The 25,503-nt window shown below is 33.6% G+C and overlaps 1 protein-coding gene across 7 annotated transcripts; it reads left to right on the top strand.

Moving 5' to 3' along the window:
- The first annotated feature begins 8,599 nt into the window (after positions 1-8,599).
- Positions 8,600-19,948, top strand: LOC128156309 (alpha-protein kinase 1-like). 7 transcript variants are annotated; one of them, XM_052818397.1, is made up of 7 exons: positions 11,765-11,949; positions 13,035-13,144; positions 13,727-15,142; positions 17,432-17,476; positions 18,830-18,886; positions 19,219-19,256; positions 19,394-19,948. In XM_052818397.1, the coding sequence occupies exons 2-6, from the start codon at positions 13,090-13,092 to the stop codon at positions 19,227-19,229; spliced, it is 1,584 nt and encodes a 527-aa protein (XP_052674357.1). In that variant the 5' UTR covers positions 11,765-11,949; positions 13,035-13,089; the 3' UTR covers positions 19,230-19,256; positions 19,394-19,948. The 7 variants fall into 7 exon arrangements, with proteins under 7 accessions (XP_052674354.1, XP_052674355.1, XP_052674353.1 ...); XM_052818398.1 differs by lacking the exon at positions 17,432-17,476 and having other exon boundaries at positions 11,766-11,949; XM_052818399.1 differs by lacking the exons at positions 17,432-17,476; positions 18,830-18,886.
- The last annotated feature ends 5,555 nt before the right edge of the window (positions 19,949-25,503 follow it).

The raw sequence follows: 25,503 nt of genomic DNA, 5'->3' as shown, positions 1-25,503 counted from the left end.
ATAAAATGTAGATTCATTTTATTATAATATAAAGCCGGTTCGGTTAGGACTTTTATTATGTTATTTTACTATTATTTAAGTCATATCACATTTTTTAAAATGGGCTTTGATAAGATATTGTAAAAGTTTATGTCATATCACAATTGTGATATGAACTTTTATCAGACGTTGTTAATATTTATATCATGTCTCATGGAACAAAACACCACGTGACTTGTATTCGTACATGTACTTCTTTTGCTCCTCGTGGTTGCTTGGCAGGAAACCCTCAGATATGTTCCTGATCGTCAGTTCGTATGGTAAATATCAGTGATGGCCAATGATTTTCGTAAAGATTCCATCCTTTTGTTAATAGTTTTACCTTCAAATGTATTGCCCTTGTTGATATAGGTGTGGTATGTTTCTCATATTGCTTGCTAACGATTGCCCGGAGTTGGGTAATGGTTGGTTTGTAGATGTTGGTACACAGCATTGGCCCTGTCAACATATTATTGGGCAAACGTTGACCCAATATAAAGCCAACATTGGATTTATTAAAAACACGTTAATCCATCATAAGTTTGCTATCTGGAAAAGTGCCGTTAACGATTGGTAAAATTGTAAAGTTTGACGACCTCCATAAGCCAACAGAAATATTTCATCGGAGGAATTCGGGTGATCTAAGAATTAATGTTAAACACTCCAATTATCTCACTTCAGACGCACACATACATATTTCTGTCTTTGATATTGATTCCATCAGCATGATAGCATGATATATCATTAAAAGCTACGAGAAGGATTCCAAATAACAGTGAAAATTTGAAAACATTTCACAGTCTAGCCATCGAGTCAGAACTCAAGAACTTTCATTATATTTTTTCTCTCCGTAGCTCTGATTTCGGATGTCTTCAACCTGTCCAGTTGATTGGTGTTCCTTTGGATCTTGAACAGTGTTGTTAACCCCTTTGTCTACACATACCAGAGACGAGATTTCGAATAGTGGTGCAAAAGGCTCTGTCTACGTTCTTCGGGCGATACAACTTCCGGCGAGTCTCTGAGAGACATGAATGATTCGACCTTGTCTGTTTAACCTTTCATGTTTTAGCTCATCTGAGTGACCTATAGGAGACTAATAGAATCATTCATTATTACGAGTGTGGGATAGTGAAATTCCACCGAGGGGACAAGATTCACTGTCTAGGACGAGGCTTTGCCGAGTCCTAGACCGTGAATCTTGGCCCCGAGGTGGAATTTCACTATCCCACACGAGTTTATAATGAATGATTATTTTTCTCGCATTATATTAGCTTAAAAGATGATGTTTGACAACTTTCTGTTGTGACGTTCAAAAGATTACTTTCGGTTTATCACTCCGCGTGCTTCAAATAGTGCAAGTTAAATGCAAGCATACGACAGTTTTTTCAATTAAAATATGAAAAATTGTAATTAATTATGCAACACAATTACTTAATGGATAATCTCAATGCACTGTTTTGCATTTCCCTACAGCAGACAACGTTTGTTTACGTTTTAAAACGGCGTAGTAATACACAGTGTAAGACAGAAAAATCTCACACTGCTGTCTCACACCGGACAAACCGATCTCACACCGATGATAATGCGAGAAATACTGATATCAGTGATTGCCCTCCGTTGTCGTCTGTCTTCTGCAAAATATCAAACATGTCTATGTATTCTTTAATCAAATGGTGCTTTGGTGTTCAAAGGGCTTGATAGTTAAAATATTATCCATCGGATCAACCTTAAAAAATTAGGGTAATGTATTTTAGCCTTAAACTTTATTTAAATAAAACAACGTCTTATTTAAACTTCAAAAATTTAATAGCTTTTATATCTTTGTACAAAGTAATTTTTCTCAAGAAGATTGTCTATACTAAGTCTTTAATCCTCTAAACATCGATAGGGGAAGGGAAACACAACTTATGAATTTCAACTTCTCACACACCGAAAGCCTTTGGAATGTTCAGATTTTACTGTGAAATAGTTAATACAATCTTCAAACATTATATTCGGTAGTGGTTGTAGAGGGGATATCAATTGATCATATAGAAAAGATGCATGAAATTTAATTCTTTTGGGCATCATTAATTATAGATCCTCAAAAATTCTAAAAAGAAAAATTAAAAATAATATCTACTCCTGGTTATCTAGCACACAAACTTTTTACTCGTATGGACAAGAAAGGTAGGCAGAAAAATTCATTACCCCTGGCCATTGGGCCTTGATGTGGTATAATGATGAGCAGGTAGGCCTTTTGGCACGTTAAGAGAGTTGATTGTAAGTTCATTTTACGCGTACGGTTATTACAGTCTTCTTTAGAAGGGGAGATCTGTCTAAAGACACAGAAATACGAGTGAACTTAAGAGATTTAAAACATTTACTATTCTAAAAAGGTTTTGTTTTCTTTTTTAGATAATAGTTAGTGGCTATTAAAGCAAAGTTATACCTTTTTGTTGATCACCGAACGTCCTTAATGTTTCTTAAACAAGAGTTATACATGTATAAAAAGTATTTCAAGGCTATAAACTAGTCCCAATCGTAACTACTCGGTCATTTCCGCTCGCAAAAATTAATTTTCGCGAGCGGATATGGCCAAGTAGTTAAGATTGATACCGATCCCTGCAGCCTTTCTCAGCCCTTTGATGCTGACTATTACATCATAGCCGCAAGGATCTCAGGTGGTACCTATCAAACATCTATCATACTTTTAAAAAATCGTGGCATACAATATTTGTCAGTTCCACTCTAAATTCCAATTTGTTCCTTTCGTAATATTTGTTGCTTAACCTCTAATTATATGATCTGACATATCTATTGCTGTATGATCTTTGTGTTGGTGAAATAATTGATAATTTTGAAAAATAAAAAAAGCCAGCTGACTTTTGGGAACATGAAGAATTAACCTACCCATTAGGATGAATGCAATCTGCAGATTCATGGAGTAGTAAGTCAGATTAATATTGTTTTTTGATTTGAAACCATTTTCTGGGCACAAGAAACTCTTCATTAACATGCTGTATGTTCTGATCAAATTGAATGGAGACAGAAACAAATAATTGATTCTCTTTCTTTTGATAAAGTATAATGAGCAATTTCAAAATACTTTGGTAACTATAAAGAATGGATACTTTTTTCACTCTTTTTGTCTCTATAATTCAGACACATGACTTTCTTGTACGCTATCCTGAAAGTAAAAATTTCAGGGTATATGCATATGACATGAAACAACTTTATTTCTGTATAGAAATTAAAGACCTTTGCTGCTGTATTACATTAGATCACCGGTAATCCGAAGGATCGTTTAAATGTATAGACGGATGTCATTGACGTTCTGATGGTTGTGATTTAATCATCCGGGTTCTTCATTAACCTGCATTATTTGGTTTACAACAATGAAGTCCGGATCCATTTCTCAGATTATATAATTTGTTGTCGAAAAAGCTTGTTAAGTTCTGCAGTTGCCTTACTGTGTCATTTACTTTTAAAAAATGTATTGAAGAAATAAATTGTTCTGTTTCATAGATTTTTTTTTAAATCATCGCAAGAGATTGGATTGAGAATTTATAATATAAGTAACACGTGTTTGATAAGTTGATAATAAGGACGGAGGTATATTTTGAGATCTTTTGTTTAATCTGATGTCCTAAACTTAGTTGTCTGTCAGTCGTCCTAGGGGTTAAAAGGTCGACGGGTTCTGACAGCAGAGTAGTTCCTATACTAACAGAGTGTATATATACAATTATTGAATCATTTTAAATCAGAATGCTTGGTGCATGTAAGGTAGAAGGATTTGCAATATTAAGAGCGTGTGTCAAAAATGAATTATCATTTGAAGGAAAGAATTGAAATTGTGAAATTGTGTAATGTACACTCTTTCCAAAACTTAAATTACCTATTTTTACTTTCATTTTCAGAGTTTTTCAATACAGACGTAGTTTGGCGGAAAACGAATTTTATTTCACACCTCGAAAATTTAACAGAAGACAGAAATACATGTATTGATGAGCTTTCATTCAAGGGGTCCTCGTAACTGAGCGAAAATTAGGGCCGTAGCTATGAACCTTCATATCAACACAACCGCCTATGGAAAATGCATTATTGGACGTATAATACGTCTAATCGATAATTAATAATATTGCCAAATGTTCCCGGCCGAGTACTATAGACCAGGGCGTGCATAACATATACGCATATATTTAAACAATAAAAATGATTTTTTGTTGATTATTGCGGGATATGAAGGTGGCAACATTGCAGAAAAAATACATAACCCGCGTTCGTATTATGTAATTTTTTTTCTGCAAAGATCGCTACCTTCATAAACCGCATCAATCAAAAGGCATTTTATTGTTTATATTTACATCTCTCTTTTAACAAATTAATGAATTGATTGTGAAAAGTATGTTAAATTAACTGATTACTGTTAATGACATTAACAGTATAACTTAATGTACATCAGTACGTTAAATAGGGTGTCCATATAGTGTAGTGGACAATGCACTCGCTTATAACTGCTGATGTTCGATCCCGCGATGTTCGCGTGTAAACTCAAACATTTACATAATAAGCCCTTTGGGCTTTATTGGATTTGATCACGCCCTGACCGAAATTATCACCTCATAATGCTCAAAGAATGATTCCTTACACCTTAATTATTCTTTAATTCTTTATTGACCAAAGGAACCATGTGGCTCATAGGTATACAACAATATAGAGTAATATCCGCTTATTACATGTATTTGAACACATGTGTCGTGTTTTGAAATTTGTAAAATAAAATTTTGAATAAGTTGGAAGGTACGTAAGTGCGGGAAATCTGCAACATTCTGTGCCATGTAACCTGCTTGAGTTAAAGCGCCAAATAACAAAGCATGATTAGCACATGCAAATAATCACACACCGATTGATATGATCACCTATATTTTGACAGTTTTGCCTGATGTGATGATAAATTAAATATATATACATCATCCCATTAAAATGCATGTACATTTCACTCAGAAGGAAGTTGATTATTTAATATCTAAATCATATAAATCGCAATCGATGATATTTGCGTTCAGCCTTTTTTCTGATACTTTATGGGAGAGAAAGAGAGAGAGAGAGCTTATTTTTTCGGAGAGAAAGTTAGTCCGATCTTTTGACACTTTTGACTTTCAACAGTGTTCATTGTCCAGTTTAGTTATTCATATGTATTATTGTATAGAATTGTCCTCATACATATAAAGCAATAATAAGGTTTATGGAATATCGTAATATACAAATAACGCAGCGACACTCACATGCATGCTCTTTAAACAATATTTCGGATTTAGATTTACATGTAAAAAAATATTATACATTTATTCATATCCGATCTGGAAAATCAGAAATATAGGACAACAATACAATTTAATTCATATGATTGTATCAAAAGATGTTCCGAATATAAAGCTCATCTTTTTCATGCATAAAATTCTTAGAAATGATAAATCAAAAATGTCAATACATGTATATGTTTTCTTTACTTGACAGCTTAGGAAAGAAAGTCCCAAGGGGATGGTTAAAAAAGTATTGCATAATTTAATTTTACCGACCATTCAGATCTTAAGAAGTGCATTGTATTGTTTATTAGTCAACAGCTGTACAGCTCATAGACATATACAATTAATATACACGTTACAATACATATACTGTGTGTGTATATATACATGTACAAGTGTGTCTGTCACTTCATTGTTCCCACCTCGCTACCGTGCATTGCAAATTGCCAAGAAGCGCTATGCACAGTAGCTGTTATACAAGGTTAGCTTTTTAAAAAGCTAAGAAAGTCACCCAGCGGGATATTGATTTAAGGTAAATGAAGGACTGCAAACCTACCTTATTATAATACTTAAAGTTGTAGTTTTGAAAAGAATAGTTCTGAATTTCATGGCCCCGTCGCAAACCACTGCCAATATGCTAGGATTTTCCTCTTCAATCTCACTAAGAAAGTAGGGAAGACAAATGTGCGGACTCCAGACCGAGGCAGCAGACAAGACGATACCCATATCATTGACATTCTTTCAATACATCGAGGCGCAGTTTGACCTTAAAAAACCTGACCAGTTTCAAAACTTCTTCGAATTTCTCTTACACGGACTGACTAATTAGTGGAATTGACAACTCAATGTGGTATGTGACATTTTTCGATATTCATAAGGATAAAAGTACATTATGATCAGAATACGTTTGTACATGTACACGTGTGTCTGTCACTTCATTGTCCCCAAAGTCGTTACCGTGCACTGCAAATTGTCAAGAAGCGCTGTGTACAGTAGCTGTTAATGTCAACATCCTCTCTTTTTAAAACTGTTACTTCAGTTAGACAGTTGGTAATCAGGTGTTTCAAGTTCTTTAATCAATTAATCTGGTGTAAAATAGAATATTGATAGATTCAAAACAATCCAATCGCTCTGAGTAAATCTGATTAAAAAAGGAATTAAGATGAAATTAAGATTGCATGTTAACTTAATAGGAATTTAATTTTATGATATTTAATTTAATTATTAAAAAACTGAAATATTGCTGAACTCTTTTCAATCACAAACAGGTAAAAAAAGAACCCATGGCGGAATTTTAACTTTTTTTTGTCATTATTACTTCTTCTGTACATGTGATCCTTGACTGTATTCGTGTACATTTGTATATACTGATTTTGAACCTCAAATACCAGTGAACTGGTCTTGAGCGAATAAAGAATTGAATTGAATTGAATTATTGTGTGTATAAGTTTTCACACCTTGAGGTCTGGTTACAAGTGTTCAATTCAACGGTGTATCGCTATTTTGTACCACAGAATGTTATCAATAATGAACAAACTGACGTTTCAAACGGATGTCAGACATGTTATGACGATGTAGCGACCCACCTTAACAAAATCAAGTGCTATACACCATGTGCTGAGCTTGATCTTTGTAGAAATAATTCACTGGTTTTTTTTTTCATACAATGGGGAGTAGCAGCGTTCATGACCGCTAAAGGACTACATGCCCAAAAGCTTGAATTCCATACTTGTCGAAAACAATACCCGCCCTCATCTGAGATTTACCACCCAGTTAATCTCGAGCCTTTATTTGTTAGCATGACTATTTAGGTTTTAATAATTTATCAATTAGAACCATTTTAACAAGAACTTTGACTTAGGGTAGTTGTCTCAAACAGCACTGTGACGTAGGCCTGTCTATTTCATTGCTGGCCACTCAGCAATGGCTCTTTGAAATCAACAAGATTCGTCTGGTGTTTGAGCTAAAACTACGAAATAGGTGCATATTTCGCTTGAAACCGCGTCAATTTTAACTTGGTTTGACGCAAGAAGTAGATAGCTACGCCCTACTGAAGGTCCAAGGTCTTGTTAAAATGGTTCTAAAATATTTTCAAAAATCATGATAACTCTCACCCATACACGGGTCGTCAGACTTTGTTTGTACTGTAAAATGTATTGGTTTTTGGCAAGGGCATCACAGTGGTAACCCCATATCATCACTGCAGCCAGTAGCACCAAACATATTCCATTCACTTTATAATGCATTTACAATTTAAAAGCACAAAAGTTAGTGCGCATTTTAACATTTAAAAGTTATTATTTCTGAGAATAATGAAATAAATATGTGAACAAAAGATAAAATAACATATAACAATAAAAATAGGTTGTAAAATGATATGAAATTAGGTAAAAAAAACACCATTTGATTTGCTAAAATATGAAAAGTCTCTGAACTGATTCACATGCATGTGTTATTATTCATTACGAATTGAAAGCGAAAATCAACAATTTTTCCTATCTTCTGAAGGATGCACCTATTTATTTTTTTTAAAACTTTATTCAAAGCTCCAAATATCACGCTGTATTGATTCTTAACCGACATTAATCTTGCAACGAAGAATAAAGTTTATTGCAGAAATAATAAGACAAATCCCTGAATACCAGAAGTCCATATCCAATTTCACAGGAGCTGTGTCATCGTACTCTTGCATCAGGGTGAAACTAAAAATGGTGAAAAACTGCATGCCGATCTTTAAGAACTATTTAAGTTAATTAAGTTATAAGTGCTAAATTGTAATGTCATATTTATTGTAATTAACAAAATAAAGATTTTGAGAAGGTGTACAGTTCCGTTAGACGTTAAATTTGCTCTTTTTTTACCTGCTGTGGTTAATTTTACGCCGATGCATGCATGATTTGTCTTCTTTTTTTCAAGAGTTATTATTCTTTAACCTTAAAAAATTTAGAGCGCTTGGTTCGTTTCAGGTCTGTATGAAATCATGGAATGCAGCTTAACTACCGTACCGGTAAACAGTGGCTGGTTAGTCAACCACAACTCCGTAAGCAAAAACACAACAATATGATGCCAGAACAACACTGCATTGTCCGGATCTGAGAGTATGAGCGTTAACGCACATCATGTAAATCAATCATATCGATAGCCTTGCTGTCCGATTCATTGATCTTGTCTTATATATGCCTACTGCGGTTACTACGACACACAGTATCCCCAGACTGGCCCGTAGGTTTATTGCCCGGGGGTGCGGCCAAACATGACCAATTGTCCTGTAATGAATATATCACTGTAATCATTGCACATTCCACTTCTTTGGCTGCGTATCGATATTTGGCCATTCCAAGACCTTCTCAGGCACAACTTTTCTTGTAATGGCGAATTTATAGACGTAATTTTTTCCCTTGGTTCATGGAATACTGTATGTGGTGCAAAAATGCAATTTGTGATTAGATACCAAAAGTGTACATGAAAAGAGTCACAAAGAGAAACAGAGAGAAATATACGGTAGATGAGGTAAGAGAGATGGATTTTTTAAAATCATTGCAGGACAATGAGTTGAGGAATGAAATCGAAACTTTATATTTATTTATGATCTTAAAATACCATGTAATTGTCATGTCAAACGTTCACTGTTGAAATTTTAATTGTCAAAAAGAAATTTTAAAATAAGTTAGAGTAAAATTAATCGAATTATCTATAAGTCATTTGATTGGACCATTTTGAACTGGTTTAACTGAGTATTTGAATTTTGATTTACATTGATTGGATGCATTCTCAATAGTTTTCGTTGGCTAAAAACATCTGTCATTCCTTGTCATTCGATCGTATTACATCCGACAAGCATGTTAAGATTATGAAAGAAATTGAGCAACATTGTTAAAAGAAATATTCTAGATTTACTAATAGCTATTTCCAATGAATATAAATTGGGGAAGCTACTTGTAATCGACATACGTTGGAGTTTGATCAACTTAGATATAGACAGAATAGAGTACAACACATTTCTAGCAGCAGCTACATGGCTGGAGGGACAGGATGTCGTTGACTGACCAATTAACATAAACACTCAAACAAGATTTCAGAAATCTGGGAGATTTCACAGGAACTGCACATCGTACCCTCAATATGTAGAACAAATTTAAATTTTGGAATCTCGGTACATTAACGTGTAATCTCGCCCCTGAATGGTTTACTTTGGGACACTCACATGTCGTTTAGACAAAATAACCGTTATATAATATTAGATTACAGTGATTGTGAAGAAAATATCATAAGTAATAAAAGCTAGACGGAGTAACCCAAGCATAAATTATTTTCGCAAACGTCACAAACGGCGTCGTTTTAAGAAAGAGTACATTTTTGATTGAGTGGTAGAGAACTAATTTTTGTAATAATTTTTTTATATATGTAAATTCATTCCTATACATCATACACACACCGGGGGTCTGGCATCACTACAAACGAGCTGTTGTTATTTTCGAGGTGTGACCCTCTGCAGAATTAAAACAAAGGTACAATACCACAAAAACGTCAGAACTCAAACGTCCTTAACTGCATATCCCATGAACTGTTGTTCCTGACAACATTTCAGGCCGTTTGTTTTTTTGCGCGCGAATTTTATGTTAAACATCCTACGTACATGTAAGATGTAAATGGCGTGAAGACGAATTTATGTCTAAAGATAATCATCAAAAAGGGATTGTTTGTGATTATTTTTGCACGGCAAATGTTTAACACATTCTCTGTCAATCTTCAAGGAATCATAACTTTGTAAAACAAACCTTAATGGTTAATTTTCTTTCAGAAGATGAAGTGTTTTATCGCACTAGAACACCATAAAATTAGCCAACAGATCACAGAACTCTCTAACAAAGGTCAACAGTTTACGCAACCTTTTCTGTCCATATGATATTTAGTGTGTGCTTCTACACGGGTTGTCCATACTGATGTTATTTTCTCTGTACATATTCTTTCAAATGAGAAATCTTTTTTCGTTTTAAGACAATGTCAGGTTGTTTTGTCAAAATTGATAAAGTAACCTTTGTGGCTAAAACTGCTCTAGTTTATGATTTTTACTTAATTTTTATCAAGTGTCAAAATCGTGAGACGCTCATACACCAAGAACAAAAATTTGTGACACATTTCGATCTTTGAGTCCCCATTTTGTGCAAACAACCTTTGGCCATTACATATATTTTCCCTGCTATAAAAAGCAGGGCAAGTTTTACTCAACATTAAACAGAAAAATTGGAAGGAGGGGAATTTGTTTGATTTTCGTAAAACACATGTACCATTTACACCCATTTCAGCTGCAGCAGTAATATTTAATACTAGTACATTCATGAAATGAAAAGTAGAATCAAACGCCTTGAAAGACTCTTTGCAATACGAAATGGACTCGTATGACATCAAACACCTTATTATGTGATGTATTTGTTTATTGTGATGGTCTGTCTTTTTTCCTAAACTGTATTTTTATGATGGATTCGAGGGCGCGGGATGAGAGTGAATCACGTGACCAATACTTTCATTTACTTCACACCCTAACCATTGGTGTCACACGCACTCGTAAAATCGCTGCGTCTCTCTACAAAACAGTAACGTATGTAGAAGATTGATTGAATACCAATCGATTATTGAGAACATTCAATAATCGATTTGTTCTTCCTAACCTATTGACATGCTATATGAATCAGGTTAGGCATTGCCTAGTGTACCGTGCCCTCGTGATTTCAGTGAAAGACACCTTATTTTTTATTGTCAGAAACCGGTATACGGTTTATAAGTGTAAACTTGGGAGAGCTTTTGGATTGATTAATAACTCTGTTATATTTTCAGAAATGGTAGTTGGTACTAAGAACAAATAAAAAAGCCCTTTCTCCCTAAATACTCTGTTTCTTGGAAAAAAATGTTTGCGGTAACGAAACACCATATAATGCGAGAATTTATGGAGGGAAAACGGAGAAAGACGGGGAGCTTAAACTTTTAATGATAAATAGTTTTCTATCAAAATATGAAATTTTAGAAACAAATAGTTAAACAAATAATTCCTATTACTTTGTTTGAAAAAATATTATGATGTTCCGTACGCATGTTCATGTAAGCATAAAGCTCTTTAAAAAGTTTAACAAGTGTCATTTAAACAAATTTCTCTCTGGGTTAAAAACATCTAAGACTTAACCAGGTTTCTTGATGATCCCAGTGTTGGGCTTTTCTATCAAACTATTCAAAATCTAGTCCACTTCTGTACATGAATAATATTTTCATTTTAACATTTTGGTGCTGTTTGTTGTCGAGTTTAATGAATCGGCCAGAAATCGTTGGAGCACTTAAAATGGATGTCCCTAGCATGTTTTTAGCTTGCCTCACTTACGGAGGACCCTGCCCTCTCCTTGACGCTACCAGTGACCAATAGGAGGCCGTAAACGCTTTCTATTCCGATCTCTCATTTACCTTCAGATGCAAGGTAATCTGAGCCCGGCGGTTTGACTGATGGGTTGCTGTTCCAGATGATGGCCTCATGATTAACTTTCATTCCCGTAACTGCTGAAAGTGGGCAGGTTGTTTGTTTGTTGTGCAGTGTTGGACTTTGTTATATAGGTTGATCCAATTCTCTAGATTCTTGGACTGGTATACCGCTTTTCAAGTATGTCCTAAATTTATGTCCACTTTAGGGATTGTAGATAATCATAATATAGAAGCCAGAGTTTGCTTAGAATTTTGTAATCTAAATACTAAGAACAAATGGTTATTAAGTTTTATTGCAAATTCGCGCGTAATTATTATCTTGCCTACGTCAAAAAGTGGAAACAATAACGTGAATTAATAAAATATTCGAATATACGCAATAATGTTCACTATCTTGAAAAAGACAACATTTCAGAGTACCTTGGGCTCATGAAGCTGTCTTAAACTTAAGTCAGAATTTGTATGCAGTATACAAGTTTTATCATAACATACCAAAGCAAGTTTTATCATAACATACTAAAAATGTATTACAATTCTCTGTGTTGTTACTACATACACTTTTCTAGTGAAAATGTGTGCCAATTAAGTATCTTGTAAATAATCCTGGGTTCTGGTGAGATTGTGTTAAGTTTGCATTGATGACTACCTGCCTTGCCCTATTGTGGTATATTGTGATCGTATCGACGCCGTGATGACCGAGAGAATTGTTCATCATCCTTAAATCTATCTGTGTGGAATACACTGTGTCATTTTCTCAAGCTTTATGCAAGGACCATTTATTTATTACAGCCACTAAAGATCATGACGATGTTTAGCCATGATTAATTGCAATGGGACTGTAAATATTTTAAGCATTAGCTTGATATTATGATTATGAAGACAAATACAAAAATAGTCATCTTGTGGTTGTTATTTTCAGCTAATTATGAATAGTTAAATACATTCAACCGAAATATCCAAAATGCTACAGGTTATATAAAAGTTGTCCATTTTTACGTAAAACATGCAAACATCACCCGCATGAAAGCGCATTATAAAACACAAAGCAATATCTTTTGTTTATATCTAAGGTTTTAATATAACAAAACTAAAAAACAAACAAGGTAAAGAAGAGACTATGGTTTGACGTGGCAACGTTTCGATATGATAACTTCCGGGAATTGTCTTTCCATGCTTGATTTCATTTTTGACGACCAGGATTTTTTAATTACACTGTCAGATACATTTGTTACCTGTAATTTCCTGCGTGGTTTCTTTTTGTAGATTAAACTTTTAAGAAGATAGGCGCTATTTTTGTATCACTCCATCATAAGAGACAATGTATTTAATACCTCTGTGTTTAGTACTGTTGGATGTACTCCTTTCAACAAATGGTAAGTATAGCTATTTTGATAAAAAAGTTAAAAGAGATATTACTAGCAAAGTAAATGTTAATCTTTGAACCATGGAGAGGTGTCTGGCTCAGGTCCTCCTTAATGTTTACAGTCTATGTAGTGATATTTGAGATGAAATTGCTATAACCTAATTTCAATAAGGCAGAATTATGATTATCATAAAATGATGATTACTCTTAGAATGTCTGAAGATAATGCACGATGTCTACCACATAACACTTTTTTTTTATCTACTTACAAGTATAAACCTGTTTTTATTGGAAATCAAGACTCAATGAGATCAAAATTTTTTTTTGACTTATCAGCCATTGAACCATTATAAAGTTATGTTTAGTTTAAACATCAATAAAAGCTTGTACAGTCTTCAAAACGACAATCTTTCAAAGGGTGAATCACTAGGCTCTATTCAAGACACGGAAGTGGTGGTCTAAATCTCCTTGTTAAAAAATGTTCTACACCAATGTTTTTATCGTTCTACTGTACAAGATGCATAGAATATAATTTTATAGTTAAATACATTTCAAGGATGCTGAAATAGATATTTTTGCTTTTGTTTTACAGCGCAGATGATACGGGATGGGAGATTTTTTAACTTGAGAAACAGGCCTCCTTTTTTGAGATTTCCCCCAATCCCACCACCGGGAAGCTTCAATCCAAGATTTCCTTTTCCACAGGGAGGTGGAACTTTAAGAGGCGCCATCAACCAGCCCCGACAGTTCTGGCCCAACAACAGAAATGACAGGGCTATTCCTGGACGTCAAACATCAGATTTCAGGAATAATCTAAATAACAGACCGACTGGTCAGAACATTGTCAGGCCCCCATTTGGTGCCGTTCAACAGCCAGTACCTAATGTACGAAACGATCGTTTTCCGAACTCATTCGCGGATCAGAATCAAAACAGATTTTTAAGACCTGCTGTTAATACAAATGATTTGAATACATTGCGAAACGATTTTTCAACTTTTCAACAAATGAGGAATATTCCTCAGTTTCCAACAGATTTATTCGCTCGAAGAAGCCCACAATCCGGTCCAGCTGCCATTGCACCATTTAGTCAGTTACCTACACAAAATCTTGGACAAACGAGATCAAACTCTCCTATCTCTGGTTCAACTGATAATTCCCAGATTTTTAGACAACAACAACAACAACAGCAGCAACAACAACAACAGCAGCAGCAAATACAACAACAGCAACAACAACAGCAACAACAACAGCAGCAACAACAACAACAACAAGACGTAGAGCGTCAAAGATTAGAGCTACAACAATCTCTAATGAGAAGACAACAAGCATTACAGATGGCTTTACAACAACAACAACAACAACAACAACAGCAGCAAACACAACAACAAGCTGTGAGTCAACAGGTCCCAGCAGTACCTCAGTTTAACCAACAAACTTTTATGCAACAATCAACACCTTCGCCCCCAGCCTCAAACCCTTGGTTGTTCCCTGACAATTCTCTGCCTTTGTCACCAACGAATATCATTCGTGCTCTTCCACCGGTATCTGGATCTACAAACAATGAGGCTTCTCTGCAGACTCAACCGCAAACAGTTCAGCCCGGAAGTATTGGTTCTTCCCCTACTGAACACTTGTTTGATGGACATCTTACACATCAACAGGCTCTGGACAGATTCGCAGCACCACCGGCAGAAACAGGCTCAGCTGCCAACGGAGAACCTGCCATCCCAGGAGCCGAAATTAGCCACACCCTGATTACAATTAAGGATGAACAGGGAAATGTCATTGCCGAACAGTTATTCCCAGAGGGATCAAGCGACGCAACAATTGAAAAATATATATCTGAAATATCCGCTAATTACACGAACCAGGTGAGACAGGGAACTGCAGCGGCCCCTGGCACCGGGCTAGGAACTTCCGGTAATACAGCGTCTGCGCCGATCGGTAGTGGACAGGAACAGTCCAGCGCCGCTATTGGAACAGCTTCCGGACCTTCCCCTTCTGCCGGTTAGTAACGCTATAACGAGCTATCTGATTTCATAGACCGGATGTGCGATGATATTCCATTCAGTGATGTCTATATTTACTTTCTAAATATCTTTGGAATGTCTTAAATAACGTGAGCATGTGTTTGTGATATGCGGGACATATTTGAGCCGGTTTTTATTTAATTCAACCTAACAAATGCAGATGGTCCTCCTGTGAAACTGTTAATCAAAATACATGTGTATGTCATGAAATTTGTTCCGAGAATTCAACACAAATTCTCTTTAAACCGTTTAAGATAAACCATTCGAATAACGCCATTTGAATTTAATTTGCTGGAACAAAAATTCATTTCTATTAACTTAAAGTTCAAAGGGGGATTTACTTTAAATGCATGTATTAACATTATTTTATATTCTGTTAATATTATATTGTGTAGTGCATGAAAAATAGCGTAACTTTCTTTAAAAGCATGCTATATAGGCACTAGAACAGTAGCTGATATTGAGAGCTAACTTTGTAGGACAATGAATGGTCATTGGAAAGTCCGATATTTCACTGCAAGGTGAGAGAAGAGTTTCCATGAACCACTTTATTGTAGACAAGGGGATACAGCTCTAATGATTGCATTGCTATTGATACGGCCATTAAATTATGCTCTACATGTTTGATTTATTTACATGAACGTCCATTTGGCGGCAGTTATTCTAGAGGCGATCTTCTAAAGATGGCATAAGCGGTGTTTAGTGCTGAATGACTTGGCATTCTGTTGATGCCATGTACTTTCTGCTCGTGTGCTATGTGCTGAAGGACTACGCATCATGTAGTTGCCATGTGCTTAGAGCTGAAAAACTAGACTTTTATAGAGGCCTTATGCATGTACGTGCTTTTACTTGAGTCCCTGGATATCGTATGGTTAGTGCTTCAGTTCTTGTTACAATGTACGAGACCATATCAATGATAACAGCTGTCTCAAAACATCTCTATAAATGGATGTATTGGTGGTTTTTTTAACCGACGTATCTCAAAACGTTTCTACGCCATGGCTTAAATCAACAGATCAAATTTTTAATCATATAATTTTGGACAATTGCACACAGGAAAGATGATATGACATATTTGGTAGATTACAAATTTATTATAAATTTATATTGAATAAACAAGGTGTTCTTTCTACACCATGATAAGTAATTTTTGACGGTTAAATGAATAAACTAAAACTTTCCATTGTTTTAGTGAATAATGTGATGTCGTTCTCAAACATACATATAAATTGCGCTTTGTGTGTTATTAGAAGAATAGTTGATAATTTTCCTGGAATAGATTTTTTGTAAATTCTTACTTAGGTTTTGGAGGTTGCTCTTGCTTTTTTGATTGAAATGCTTTGAGGAATGTAACTAGTTTATCTTTCGAGTAATAAAATAATAATGCCGACTTTACTGCATTTTTTACATTGCTGAATGTTTTAGATAGATACATGTAGTAAAATGTATGGACTGGGCTCAACGTTTTAATTCTGCTCTAAAATCTGCTATTTTGGTTAAGTCAAAATATAGGTACGCTTTATTCATCAGAGATTCAAAGTCTCAGATTTAATATCAACATCACTAAATTCTTTATTCTAAGCTTTTCTACAATTTATTTTTACAGTTGTTTTTATTTATGGAAAATAACTTTTTCATATTGTTAATTGCGTTGAAAAGTAGTAACTGTCACCGTTTTGTAAAGAACACATCGACATTATTCTGATACTTATCGTAGGTTTTTGTCCCATTACCGAGATCTGTGGTAGAATAAATACCACGAACAAACATACAACTCTGTCATTTGGCTGAAATATTTCTCTGAAGTAATAGATATTGATGACAGTAGTTCCTTGTATCTCTGATCATCAAGTCATACATTTTAATGCATATTATAAATCATTTATGGAAATGTAATGTAATATAAAGCCCTCTGTGGAAACAAATCATCCATACAGCTTATCAATACGTGGACAAATGCTTTGGATGCCGGTTTAAATAATGTTATTTCCTGGTTTCTTGAAGGCATTTTGGTGTCATTAATGTTGTTATTTTTTGTATTTGTCCGCATTTTGCTCGAACGTAGTGATTTACTACTGCCCGCTAATAATCTTGACTGTTCTACTGAGCAAGATTACACAGAAATAGACTCTTTCTCTCTCTCTCTCTCTCTCTCTCTCTCTCTCTCTCTCTCTCTCTCTCTCTCTCTCTCTCTCTCTCTCTCTTAACCATTCTTTTATCAAAGTACCTTTTACATGTAGATTGATTAAAGTTTATTTGTAATCAGGGTTTTTTCGGAATGCTTTTCAACAATGGGGAAGTGTCCCAAGACGTAAGTTTGCATGCGCATGCTCAGAAATAGTTATCAGGTCCTACAGTGCGTATATTCATATAAACGTTTGATTAGAGAAAAAAAAAAACGTTTAAGCTGAAGGAGCAGTTTTTAAGACTTTTAGTATATAGTGTTCTAGACAGACTGAGAAATCGCTTTTTTATCCAGTGTCAATGGTTTTCTAATTTGAATATGGAATTTGAATAGAAGAATAGTGGTTAATTAGTAGATCGCATTACATCTATATCTAGACAATACGTCCATCATTAGTTTGTTTGATATCTTATTTAGGATCGTCGTTAGATGGTCTATAGAATTTGATAGTTTAATACTCCATTGTATTCAAAACCTGAAAAAAATGGTATGTTGTATAATAGTTTTCAGTAGATAGGGTATCAGGGTAATTAGTGCCCCCAACTATCAAAGATTGGTTGTATCTTTATAGTATTTATTTTGTTTGGTTGGATGTTGATAGTATTTGTTTTGTTTTTCATAACGATTTTGTCCTTTCGTCTGTCTTTTTCATTTCATTCCAGGACTGCTTACTTTATTATAAATTGTTTTATTTTCATTGACCAGGAATAATGTTTAAACATATAAAGTTAAACCGCTTGAATCTTTGAAATGGATGTACTTTACACGGTCATTGTTTTTAATTATGAATCTTCTTTTTAATATAAAGAAGGCTGGATGGTTGCAGCCATTTTTAGACTGTATTAATCTCCTTTAGAATGAGAGTTTCTTATAAAGAAACAGGAAAACGTTCAAATTTCAAAGATTGAATAATATATAAATTTTAAAGCTTAAATACGAGTGTTTTCACTACTAAAAATAGTTTTTAAAATGCTTAACATTTTTATATCGCATCTAATTTAAGATGTTAATGCAGGTCCATATCTGACGGTTAATTTGTTGATCATCCAGCCTCGTTAAGGGACCTCCACGCCCCATGATTTATACTACGTCATTACATGGACATTTAGATATGTGATAATGTTGTTGATTGTCTATATTGAAGATTTGTTCTGTAGCTCAGTGGATACAGCATCAGTTTTACGACCCCGCCAATCCAGGATTTGAATATGGCTTGATACTGCGTTATCAAAGATTGAGATAAACTTTAACTCATTTGTTTTCAAAATTTGCAAGTCTTTTAATTTTCGGTCAAGTGCTAGAGAATCACATCACGTGATATTGTTTTGGTAAGGCTTCCCCAAAAGGTGTGGAGGACCCCTAATTTAATTGCAGTTTTCTAGATTCGAAAATGTTGAATTTATGTTAGTCTTTAATCTCAAAATTGAATTTTTTGACTTTATCTAATAAGCAAATTCATTATTTTCGTCGTTTCACCAGGTACAGATTTGCCGAGTTTATTCCAGTCCTTTTTAGAGAACCCTGAGGGATTTAGAGGTACTAATTCACTGTAAACTTAATAATACCACCGACAAAATCACTCTGTCATTTTTTATTTGACAAACGCTGTACGTTTGATGGCTCTATTAATCAAATTCGTTCAATAGAATTCAATAAAACATTAATACTGTAACAGTATATATCCAATTACATGACTTAACAAAAAGATTTTTTATTCGTATTTTTGTAATATTAACAATAAATTAATTTTATAACTAATCCTGTCAAATCTATTTACACAAACGTTCAATTATTAGACAGCTATTAAACATTTACATTGTACAATGCAATGGTTTTTCGGACAGTCATTCTCTAACTTCATTTTGCAGGTGTTCGATAGAACCCCGAGGCGAAGAAAAAACTTAACGTGAGTTTGTCAATCGAGGAAAACATAATTTTGAACGAAATACTTTGTGTGTTCATTAATCACAACAACCAATAGAAACCATGTCCTTCTGCCGCCTCTAGGTTTATTGATATTTTACTTTTCTTGTCTTGTTTTAGGTGGTGATAAGTTACTGAGATTCTTACGACGTCAAGGATCATCCAGACAAATAAAACAGACTCCAATCGTCGAAATTTATATATATATTTTTTTTATTATTTTGGTTATGACTGATTGATGTTTTCATGGCTCAAGAATCAAGCAACTTGTTATGCAAGTTTTCATATCTAAATCATCTCACGGGGTCCAATGAGAGAGAAGCTGAATCAGACATAAAATCATTGCAAGACCAGAGACACAAACATTTAAAGGAAGTTGATTTTCAAAGAATGCTCCAATATTTCCCCATTTTATTTACATGTAAGGCATTTTTTATATAAAAATGCACCAAACGCCGAATACAGCGTTTTATATAAAATATTGTTCATTCCTATTTGAAATTCAAGTTGCTGCTTTGCATGTTAAATAATTAATATCCATACTAACCTTAAAAGACATAAAGCTTTCTCTCCTTTGAACATGTTTTATTTATTACCATTTTGTTCATTATGGCGTATTGTAAATATGTATCATGTAAAGAAATTGGTTTATAAATAAACCAGTCCTATACTCTGCGTACACGTGTCTGTATCTGTCTCGGGTCTAGTTGTCCATCCCTTTGACCACAGATGGCGCTGTTTGAATTTTCTTTGATGATGACACGCCTTATATGGGTCACGTGTTTCCGGTTCCAGCTGACCGATAGTTGTTTATTCAGTTTTCTTTGTGTTTTTCGTTTATTATTCCACGTTGATACGAACCAGCTGTGGTCCACAGGTCATTCCTCTAAAGATTGATACTGAAAATGTCAATGAAGCGATTCTTCATTGCCTAATTATATTGTTGTTATCGTTCTTCTCTACTTCCTATTTTGAATTACTGTAATAGTACACTTCCTATGGCTTACAAGCTTTTGGAGAAATCGAACAAATTCATTTATATATCACATAAGTGTCAGTATGCAAATATGACAATATTAAAAGACAAATAAAAATCAATTTTTATTTCTTTATCCTTTTTACGATCAACTGATCTTTTGTTACCTATCATTTATTTTTGGTTATATTTAGGTCATGCAGTTGCCTTAATTTAATTAAAAATGGTAAAGTCAAATTCCTTATATATAAAGTCAAATAATAGACAAACCAAATGTTTACTATTTCTCTTAATTGTGTTGATTGCGTACCAGTTTAAAATAATAATATCTTTTTAATTCTCAAATCTTAAATCGATGTGCAATGACTGTCAACAGAAATAGACACACAAATCATGACTCCGTAATCATTTACATCACTAATTTGTCTGTTTTAGTCTAAGCACGAACAGATATCAAGTCTTTGCGCACTTATACAATTTATAGCACAATCACAGTACTTGAATGAACATTTTTACATAGGAGACTTTTCCATATTTTGATAGGATATCATAAATTAAACGTGACGATGTTTTACTTTTAAAAAGTAAAATACATATTTTGTTGTGCATATCATCATTAATTAAACGTGTTTTCAACTGAAAGAAATGAAATTGACTGTAAAGGTTAAAAATGGACACGTTTATTCCATGTGAACAGACAGCATGACGACGGATCTTTTGAAGAAGTCCTGATTTTGAATTTGTTTGAGTTTATTTTTTTAATTTGTAAATAACATGTACGAATAAATGATAGAATCGATAAAACAAAAGTTTTGTTTCATGTAAAATAAAGGTTGGAAAAGTTAATACTTTTCACGCATGAAATCATTTGCCTTTAATTAAATTCCAGTTTATAATCATACGTAAAAGGGATTTTCCCTTCTTTTTCTATTTCAATTAATTAAAACGAAGGTCATTTCAATTAATTTTTGGTTTTATCAATTAACATAGTTATATAAACCTACAGCTTTCAGTTATCAAGCAAATGTCAATCATCTTTCATAAATGTGTTGTGTCAAAGCATTTAGATCATACAATATACTGTAGGTATCATATCTAATAAAAGTAGAATTATGTGTGGAAAGAAATTATATTTCATATTAAAATTGCCACAATTTTTACACGGATTTTTTAAAATTTTTACCCGATAATGAAAATTAAAGCCGATTAAAGCCTGTGAAAAGCCTGTGAAAAAGATTGGCCGCGTTTCGTGCTGAATATTCGAACATACAATGACTTTTCTTCTAAATTGCAAATTCATGAATTCGTGTAAATATCGAATAAATCCTTATTACTAGATAAAATGAACAATAGATATGCAAGTATTCTGTACAAGGCACAGTTTGAACGTCAATACAACGGAATGCAAGACACATGTCCTGGAATGTGTATATCATTCATTTTGCACCAATTTCTTCGCATATTCGAAATTGCTGACATTTGTAACGCTGGACGTTAAAATAATTTGTACCAATAGAAGAAAAAATTGTCAAGAGCAAAAAATAGAACTGAACTGAAGTACTCGGAATATTTTCATAAACAACACAGAAAACCATTTCTAGATACTGCTGTAGGAACACTTACAACAGATCTCTCTCTCATACATTGAAAAATAAAAATTATAAATACATGTATCTTAATTAGAGGCTTGCATTGGAAATCGGCGATAAATAATTTTCTTTCGAAATAAAAAAGAAAGAGTTCAAATAAATGCGCATATATATATATAAGAGAAAATAAAATAGATCTCAACATATGTGGCACATTTTGTAGTGTAACCTACAGAATAAAGAAAGATTTAAGCATGTTTTACACAAATTTAAAGAATTGAAAAATAATGACATCTAGAAAACTCAAGAAAAAAATTGTTTGCCAATTATTATAGGGAGATGGCTACATAAGTTATTGAACTTGTGCTCAATCCCACTGTAACTATGTAAGCCTACAATAAAATAAGTTCAAACCAGAAAACTACATACATATGAGCCCAGTTTTCTTCACTTGCTATGTCTTTCCCTTCGTCAGTTTTAATGTCTCAAATCCTCTAATTGTTCTAGTTTAAATCGTTTTCAGACCGCTGAATTTGTGAGTGATGATGAAAGATGAGCTAGATCAATGAAGCCGCTAGTAGATTTACATAACATGAGACAAAAAGTCGAATTAGATAAAGAACAATGCGTTCATTTAAGCTGTGAAGCTAGCTACATGTATTTAGTTTTTGCTTCATTTTTCCATATAGACACTTGCGTAGCATTTAAAAGATATATGTCTTAAAAAATATACAGGAAAGAATCTATTATCTGCTTTTACAACATATCAATTCAGTTCTTTCAAAATATATTTGAGATTATTTTGTGTCTTCATATTTGAGTTAAAATGCCTAACTTAACTTAATTACAGACAATGGTTACGTCATATATTATTAAGGACTAATTTTGATTGTTCTGAGACCACAAGAAATCAAACACCATACAACATCCTGTAGAGAAACAAGGAAATGTCATACCACCTTGTAAAATGTCGTCAAATTTATCAAATTAAAGTTGTTAAAACAATGGTGTCTGTGTGATATCATGCCGATTTGACGAATCTCACCTTAATGACATTCTATGTGTTGAACTACCACTTTATTCTTTTGTACAGGAAGTGGATTAATTCAATACTCGTCATCAAATGTCTTATAAAAAGATTTTATAAAATCTGCAAATCATCATTTCCACCTGTGAAAAGTCTTTGAACTCATCAACTATTGTATTGAGGTTTTGTAAAGGTTGTCCCTCTTGGCCCATGCCCAATGTGTTTCTTGCCTAATTTTACAGAGAATATTGAAAAAAATATACAAACAAACACTTCATCGTATCACGTATGATAAATCTAATGTATATGTGATAAATTCAAAGCAGACACTCAAAAAACTTTCATTTTAGTTTATTAACTAATCAAAAGGCATTACATCAAACGATATTAATTCATCTAAATTTCAATTTTAGGGCTCTTGCATGATTTATAAGTCAGTCACGCACATCTTTTAAACTGATATGCTACGCTGGAAAAGGCAGAGAAGTGATTCGTTGGAGAGATTCAGTAATGCATCAAAACATATGAGATGACGCAAATCAATCAAGAGACCAATTAGCATGTCAAAACTCATGGCATGAATTAATTTCAATGATATTAATATGACAATAAACATGTCTTCTTTTTACAAATGACTCTCTCTACCAATATATTTTTGGTTTAATTGTCAATGATATTACTATAAACATTTCACGGTTTGATAAATAATTTCATAAAATTTGAATATCATCATGATCTTTGTGTATTCACCTGAAAACAGATAAAATTGGACAATTTTCGATCAGGTTTTCTTAAGGTATCCTAAATCTAGGTCCCAGGAAAGTCTTTTATGAGTTTTGAAATGTTTTGGTTTATCGGTTGTTTAATTCTCACAACTCTGCCTAAACTTCGTAAATTTTGTTAGACTTTCAAACTAAATCTTCAAGGTGCATCTTTCAGGCTTTCCATGCCTTTATATTTGGCAGGTTCCTGAAAATTTAGTTTGAAACTCCTCGATATTATTCATTTTTATGACGCCTTTTCTCGCAAAAATGGGTTAATTTTGTCTTCATTACATGTTCCTCAAAAAGGGTGTCGGTATGACGAGTTCTTTGATCTAAATAAAGAGATGAATATTTTTTTCGGTGCACAGTTTGTCATTCGTAGGTTTTACATCAGACATGTCAAGTGACATCAAGGTTCCCCCGCCTACACGTACCATTACATACTATTTAGATAGGATAGTGTGTTTGCTAGTTGTGGTAAAGAGTAGGGAAGACGATTTATAAAGATTACCAAAACCTTTTGCATATCTTTAATCTACGACCTTTGTGGTTTGAGCCAGATCAGCCGGAATCTGTGTTTCCCATCAGCAACATGTATACTAATCTAAACTACAATATTAAAATAATAGACTCGAATTTTTAGGCTTTAATACCGAGAAATCGGAAGAGTGTTGTCATTTGTTTTATATATTTTAAACATTATTGGCACTTGAAATTACCAATTTGTTTTAATTTTTTCTTAATCAAACTTCGCTTATTAATAATCAAAGTAAATTCCATTAAAAAATCCGGAATTCGTATGGATTTTTCGGATTTTACAATCTTGCGCATGCTCATTACTTTCACGCTTAATCATGGGAGGCTCTTTAGTCTTTGTTTCCACAATACCACATTTGCATGGATAAACTCGGAAACGATATTACAAATACGTGTAAATTTTCATTGAAAATGTGTCATATATATATATATATATATATATATATATATATATATATATATATATATATATATATATATATATTCTGTTCATCAAAGGAAATACGGGAGATAACTCTTACTCAGTGCATTTAATATGAAAAATTCCTATAGTTCCAAATGTCAACCCGAAGCGAGTGAAAAACGTTGCTGGAGAAAGTGTTGAATTCTTCATTAATATGCATTAAATTCTTAGATGAAAGGTATTTACAGTCTCAAAATGGTTTATTATGAATAATTTGACTGTTATTTTCAATGCAGCATCATTAATTTTTTCCAAAATCGTTTCGGAGCGATTTTGCAATTTTTTGCTACTGTATATGGGAGGCATTTTATCTGTTGTGTAGGCCTGTCCCGAGACACAGTTAGATTATTCTATGTAAGCAGAGTGTAGTAAAATTAATAGCATTATTGTAGGCTTAAAGCTTTATTATGTAAACGGCAACAATACGGTGTGTTGATGTATCTATTTCGTAAATGTCCGATATCATATAGAGAGTAAAGCAGAACAAGAGGCCCATGGGCCACATCGTTCACCTGAGGAACAATGGGTATGATAAAATCAGCTTAATGAAGTCATAATACAAACAATCTGGACAATGTACAATAATACATGTAGATCCTGTAAAAATAAAATCCATTTTTCCCCCTGGATATTCTTATGTTTATAATCATTAGTCCCTTTTCTAACAGGATGATTTTATAGTCATATCACATGTTGAGTATTGCAGTCCTCAAAAAGATCCTTTACAGTTGTTTATATATGGGATATTGAGCTACATCAAACTCTGAACCTTCTTGTGAGGCCGAAGAATTGTCCTGGAGCCAAAGTCTTAACAATTATAAAGAATCATCTGGTTGATTAGTTTCTGAGAAGAAGATTTTAAAAGATTTACTCT

Source organism: Crassostrea angulata, chromosome 7 (assembly GCF_025612915.1).
Source record: "Crassostrea angulata isolate pt1a10 chromosome 7, ASM2561291v2, whole genome shotgun sequence".
Classification (NCBI taxonomy): domain Eukaryota; kingdom Metazoa; phylum Mollusca; class Bivalvia; order Ostreida; family Ostreidae; genus Magallana; species Magallana angulata.
The sequence above is the reverse complement of the archived record's forward strand: the minus strand, read 5'-3'. Positions and strand labels throughout refer to the sequence as shown.

What these genes read in the sequence shown, in the direction of transcription:
- LOC128156309 (XM_052818394.1), top strand. Translation starts at nt 13,090, where the DNA reads ATGTATTTAATACCTCTGTGTTTAGTACTGTTGGATGTACTCCTTTCA. An exon ending in TGTACTCCTTTCAACAAATG is followed by an intron (nt 13,145 to 13,726) that starts GTAAGTATAGCT and finishes TTTGTTTTACAG; the next exon opens with CGCAGATGATACGGGATGGG. An exon ending in CGGACCTTCCCCTTCTGCCG is followed by an intron (nt 15,143 to 17,431) that starts GTTAGTAACGCT and finishes ATTTGTAATCAG; the next exon opens with GGTTTTTTCGGAATGCTTTT.